General features: G+C 35.5%; 1 protein-coding gene across 1 annotated transcript; it reads right to left on the bottom strand.

Moving 5' to 3' along the window:
* Positions 1–1,205: 1,205 nt before the first annotated feature.
* On the bottom strand, positions 1,206–1,868 carry LOC129314111 (putative disease resistance RPP13-like protein 1). Its single transcript, XM_054957481.1, has one exon. It carries the CDS (start codon positions 1,866–1,868, stop codon positions 1,206–1,208), a length of 663 nt encoding a protein of 220 aa, XP_054813456.1.
* Positions 1,869–6,764: the final 4,896 nt, after the last annotated feature.

Raw genomic sequence — 6,764 nt, 5'->3', positions numbered from 1 at the left:
AGGTCGGATAGTGGAAGCTTCGAGCATGTGGTTCTGTGGACAAGATTTTAGCAGAGGATAAGATCATCACTAATTTGCTTACCATAGATTGAAACTCAGGATTGAGGTGCATATGTTGTTGTAATAAATATGATGCCCTTGCATGAAAAAGTGAAAACTTAATAAATAAAGCAGACATGTTAGTATAAGGTAAAAGAAGTACCTATAGAGGCTTTAGAAGCTAACAAAACTCCTAGAACGAAGTATTAGCTAATGCATACCCAAGGAATGCGAGAAATTTTGTGCCACCCTTGTCCATTCTTTTGGTACTGGTGTGTCAAAAATGGACAATTCCCATTAATAACTAAATAGGAAATGGACCTTGATAAGCCTTCCTCTAGCAAGCATAGGAGATTTGGGCAGTTATAGATTCTTAATCCTTGAAAAGATGTGAGGGGAAGAAGGCCACTGCTATTTATTTTGATCAAATTTGAAAATCCTTCAAATTGAATAACTTTGAGATTGGATGGCAGCAAGCCCTCTTCTAGGAAAGACTCCACAGTTTCAAAATTTTCACCAATAGAGAACTCATGCAAAGAATGAAGTCTATGCAAGCCCCAGCTCATGCGAGAAGCAGAAAGTTTAGGACAATCATGGATTGAAACTTAAACAAAGCTCAAAGGCAACCCTTTCTGAGGAACTAACAGCAGCTGTGGGCAATGAAATAGTGATAGAGAATGAACATAGGGAAGGAGTGTATGCATGTCTTCATGTAATGACTTCAAATGGGTCAACCCAGCAAGATGGATAGATTCATGTTTAGGAGTAGAGAATGCTTGGATAGGGAATGATTCAAGTTCCAAATCTCCACATTGTTCAACCTCTAGCTTTTCTAAACATGGCATGTGTGGAGGAAGTGACTTTCTTAACCTGGGACAATATCTTATAACAATCTCTTTGAGGCAAGGGAAACATGTACCATCAAAATGAATCCATTCTTCCAATTCTAACATTCCAGCAATAAACAAATATTCAAGGGATGGGAAAGGAACACATGACAAATTATTATTCCCATAGAACTCTAGCCCAGTCTTCTTTAATCCCTCTAATTTAGAGATATGAACTAGCTTAAGAGAAGGTAGTTGCCCAAGTGGTGGTAAACAAAAACAATATTTACATGCTCACAACACAAGAGATACTAAATTGGGCAAATAAGGAGCATCAAACTAGTCTGCAAATCTTGTACCACCAACGTTTCTAATAGCAAGCTCTTTCAAGTTAACATGAGGTTGAAGACCTTCCAAGGTGAACCTTTCTCTCTGTGAATCTTCATTGTTTCCACTCCATTGCAAATCCAATTTATAGAAGTACTTCTTATCATTGATATGGGCTTCCCTAGCATCTACAATGTCATTAATATTTTCCATCTCAGGACTGCCTCGAAGATAATTGAGTTTCCCTAACTCCTTCAAATTAGACCCACTGTGCCTTCCCACATAAAAGCTAGTCAATATTTGAAGATGTTTTAACCTTCCCATGTTGTTTGGCATCTCCCTTATACTAGTCCCACTTATCTTAAGATGATGGAGATTAATGAGATTGTGAAAATCAGGTGGCAATTCAACCAAATATTGACATGCCTGCAGTTTCAATGTTTGTAAATTATGCAGCTTACAAAGCGAATCAGGTAACCTGTTGATCCTAGTTTTAGAAAGGTCAAGATAATGCAGGTCTACCAATTTGTGCAAATCTGGAGGTAACTCAACAACTTGAGTGCAACAATGCAATTTCAAAGTTTGCAAATTATACAGTTTGCAAATTGAATCTGGTAAATTTTCAATTCTGGTGTCAGAAAGGTCTAAGTAACGGAGGTGCTTTGAATTGTTCATACCAACACTTGATTTAGTAATATTTTCAAAACTTTTCAAGCTCAAAATTCTCAAGTACTTAAATTTTGATAATATTTCACCCTCATCCATACCCTCTTTAAAGGAGCATGCTGCTCGTTTTAAAGACATAAAACATCATAATTGCTTACACTCATAAAAAGGCTCTAGCAACATTTCATTGCTATCAAGTGAAGCTAAGTATGAAAGGTAGTGAATCCTTTTATGAAAATTTTGCACTTTATCGTCCTCAATCCTCAAACAAAATTCTTCAGATATTGATTTTGCAAGATTATTGATGAGATCATGCATGACATACCTATTATGAATTTTTGACTTTGGAGAAACAACCTCGATTCTAGTTCAACTAGGATTTGACTTCCCATTTTTTCCACATTTTTATTTCCTTGATTACAATGAAATAAATCTTCAGCCATCCACATTTGGATTAGAGAATCCTTCTCAATTTTGTAGTCTTTAGGAAATATAGAACAAAATGCTTAACACTGCTTCAAATTAGAAGGAAGGTAATGATAGCTTAATCTCAAAGCTAGTATTATATCACTCTCATCATCTAGCAATTGCCATATTTCACTATTAAGAATGTCGTTCCATTGTTTCTCTGATGATTTTGTATGTTAGAGGCCACCTAATGTTTTTATAGCTAAAGGCAATCCTTTGCACTTTTCAACAATTTTTTTACCTATTGACTCAAGATTTGTCCACATGCTATCATCCTTATTTCTGAATGCATATTCTGCAAATAACTTTCAACCATCTTCTTCATTTAATGAAGTCATGCAGTACACTCTACTAGAGCACGCAACTGATGCTACCTTTTCATTATGTGTTGTAACAATGATCTTACTTCCTAATGTCCCATAGAAAAAAGGAACTTGAAAGGCTTCCCAATCAGATTGGCGCTCATTCCAAACATCATCAAGCACTAGCAAAAATTTCTTCCCCAGCAATTTCTCTTTCATTTTCAACTGAAGTTAATTAAGGTCTTCATATGCAGTTACTAAACATCCAAGTGCAGAAAGAATTGTTTGGGTAGTTCTAATAACATCAAAATCTTCTAAAATACACACCCAAGCTTTGAGTTGAAACTAATTCTCCACCCTATTGTTGCTGTGCACTAATTGAGAAAGGGTAGTATTACCTAAACCACCCATACCCACTATAGAAATCACAGATACTTGGTTCCTACTTAAATGATCATTAAGCAAAAGCTCAATCATTTTTTCTTTGCCACCATCTCTACCATATAAGCCAGACTCATCACTCATCAGCCACCAAAGACGTAGCTGGCAATCTGTTGGAGACTTTCCCAATTCCAACTTCACTACCACCACAAGAGCCTTCCTTTAATCCCAGAACATCCTTTTGTTTTGCAAGTAACTCCAAATCGTTAAGTACTTGTTGAACCCTAAACTCAATATGTTTGTCAAATAGATTAACAAAAGTAGTAAAGAAGCGTCGTACATTATCGGTAGCAGTTTGATTCTTAGCTTCGAACTTCAACTTAGTTGCCTCAGTAGCAATCTCATCTAAGAGTTCATTGGCCACATACACAGCGTGTTTGAGCTCATGAAGCCACTTCTTGATATTGGGCTTTGTATATTGCCTTGCTTCTGCATCATTAAGCACTTGATTCAGTGAAATGAGGGTGATTTCAAGTTTGCTGAACAAGCTATCCTTAAGCTTTCTTGATTGAAAATAGTTCATGATGTCAAAAGACGCAAGCATTTGAAAAGCAACTTGAACAGCGGCAGAGAGAAATGCTCCACCCACAAGCTCGGCAGCCATGGCTTCTGGTATGTAATCAGAGGAGCCGAGAGGGAAGTACACTGCGAGACTGAGAACTGAGATGACAGCTTTGTTCTCTTTGAAGTGTTATTTATTATAATGAGTGTCCGGTGAAGCCAAAAGAAATTAGTTCGTGTTTGGACGTGTGGATTTAAATTGAGAATTTAAATTTAAAATTTTATATTTAAAATTTATAGATTTTAAATTTTTTGTTGGCATGATATAAAAATTTTTAAATTATAATATTAAAATTTTTTGTTTCGATCTAAAGTAAAATTTTAAATCTTATATTTGAATTCAAAAGAAACTTGAAAGATTGGTCAAACTCGATGATTCGAATGGCCAACTTCCAACGGGATCAGGTAAACAAAGCCGATTGGGACTATGGAATTGGTAACGATCGGGACGGGACCTTCAACTTTCATTGGAATCGAACTGACAACGACGATGGGGACTAGATGGCCAACTTCTATCAAAACTGGATCGACGGCAACCCTAGGCACTGGACGACTGACTTATATCAAGATTGGACCAACAGCAACGACAGGGACTAGAAGGCTAACTTCCACTGGGACCAGATTGATGGCGACGACGGGCACCGGATGCTAGACTTCCTCTGGGACTAAATCAACATGCACCAGACAGTCGATTTCTATTGGGACTAGACTGACTATGACAGCGATCACTAGAAGGTCGACTTCCACCAAGGCTGGACCGACAACGATAATGGGGCACTGGAAGTCGATCGTCTGGTCGATGTCATTGTCGTTGGTCTGGTCTCAATGGAAGTCGACCGTCCGGTCCCCATCATCGTCATCAATCCAATCCTCATCATAGCCGTCGGTCCGGTCCTTGCGGAAGAAGGTTGTTTGGTACCTATGGTAGCTGTCTGTCTAGTCGCGGTGGAAAAAGGTTGTCCAATGCCCGTGGGAGTCGTCGGTTCAATCTTGAAGTCAGTCATCCATTACCTTTTATCATCGTTAGTTCGGTGCCTTGTGGAAGTCTGCCATTTAGTCTCGATTGCCATTGTTGGTCCGGTCTTAGTGAAAGTCAGCCGTCCAGTCCCCATCATCGTCATCAGTTCGGTCCTTGTAGAAGTCGGCCGTTCGATCCTCGTCATCCCAATTGGTTCGCTTTTGGTGGAAGTTGGCCGTGCGATCCCGGTCGTAGTCGTCGTCAGTTTGGTCCCGGTGGAAGTCGGCTATGTGGTTCCAGTCATCATCGTCAATCCGGTCTTGGTGGAAGTCAGCCATCCAGTTATTGTCGTCGCCGTTGGTTCAGTCTTGGTGAAAGTCGGCTGTCTCCTTCCGACCAACGGTGGCAGCTTATTTTCATTAACTTTGGTGGTTCGGTGCAATTTTGTTGGTAGGTCAATCAAGCCTTTATGTATTTGGGTCAAATTATGAAGGAGTTTGAATTAGAATTTGAAATAATAAGGATTTAGAAAAAATTTTAAATTTTAAAGAGATTAAGGGAGAACTTGAATTTGGATTTGAGTCAAATCCAAATCCATATATTCTTAATTATCCAAATAATGAATTTGACTCAAATTTAAATTCAAATCCAAATCCATGTGTATCCAAACATAACATTAATTGATTTCGCTAGGAGGATAGGGTATTGATAGGTTGATATGACCATTATCATCTTCCAAAAAAAAATTAATAAACAAATTTCAAATTTAAAAGATTGACCTAAATATTTAAAGTCATTCACCTATTCAAATAATTTTAAGATTACAAAATTAAATTTACACAGACTATTTTATTAATTTAATTGAAAGAATTTGATATTGGCATGTTATATCTCATAAGGAAACTCTTCACTCTCACCAGTGGACCCAGAAAAATAAGTTGATGGGGCATAATTTATCTTAAAATAAATATTAATTTTTTATTAAAAATATAAATTGAATTATTTATTAAATTATATTAAAGGTATAATTTAATAAAATTAAATACTAAAAAATGCATAAAACATAAAACTATAATAAAAAATTATCTTTATAAAAATTTTTTTATGATTATTAGTTTCATGTTTTTTTATTTTTATTAAATTAAATCTATATACCTATTTTGTATGGAGGAGATTAATTTGTGATAAAATTTTCTATAAACAAAATATTTTATTAAATTATTCCTCTTCTATTCTAAAACTATTCCTACTTAAGATATAGCATATAGATAAGATTTTAAGTTATCAAATTTTTAATGAAATAAGAAAAATTTGTAAGGAGACTAATGAATTTTTTGAAATGATGAGAGCAATTTAAATTTTTTAAAAGGGGCAACCAAAACTTTTTAAGATCACTTGGCATAATTTTCTCTTGGCTTGTTGCCCCCACTACTCATGACGTGGGTACGTCCCTGACTCTCATCCTATTGCTTCCCTCTTCCTGCATTTGCCACTTCCCATTTCAATAACTAGCATTGATTCACACTTAAAACTAGTTAAATATGGTGCATTGACAATAATTAAAATTTCATAACAAACTCACCATAATGGTAAAAGAGAAAAACTTTTTGATGCAAGAAGCATATTTTTTATATATTATTTAGTTAGATCAAATTTAAGCACGGCCAAGTTTAAGCTAACTCTCTCAAACATGCTTTCTTTGTTCATATGAACTCAAACTCGAGCACAGGTAAAGAGTTATAACTTTTTCTACAAGAATCAATACCAATTAATATGAAGCAGGCATTAGATGAGAGAAAACTTACAATTTATCAGAGAGGTGAAAGAGGAAAGGGTGACAAGCAATATAGAAAAGATGATATGTCATCTACTTTTTACCATGTATTTTCTATTTTAAAATTTAAAATTCAAAACAAATAAAAGACCACCACTACAAAAATTTGAATATAAGATGCCACAAAAAATGATGGTTAAAAAAAAAGTCATATATGAGAGAAGAGGGTGATAGTCAGGCAATAAATTACAGGTTTTCAAAACACCCATAATTTATTTCTTTTAATAAATGATGGGTATTTTAAAAAGCTATCATATAAAGTTTAAAATTCAAACCAAAAAAGCTTTAAGAAATTTTAAACAATATATGATGGGTTTTTCAAACACGCATCATATATTGTC

Source organism: Prosopis cineraria, unplaced genomic scaffold, assembly GCF_029017545.1.
Source record: "Prosopis cineraria cultivar Desert tree isolate PC_DT_omini unplaced genomic scaffold, ASM2901754v1 PC6, whole genome shotgun sequence".
NCBI classification, from domain to species: Eukaryota; Viridiplantae; Streptophyta; class Magnoliopsida; order Fabales; family Fabaceae; genus Prosopis; species Prosopis cineraria.
This window is presented reverse-complemented; position numbering and strand designations above follow the sequence as displayed.

Excerpts from the sequence above, each read along its gene's own strand:
- LOC129314111 (XM_054957481.1), bottom strand. The coding sequence starts at position 1,868 with ATGAACAATTCAAAGCACCTCCGTTACTTAGACCTTTCTGACACCAGA.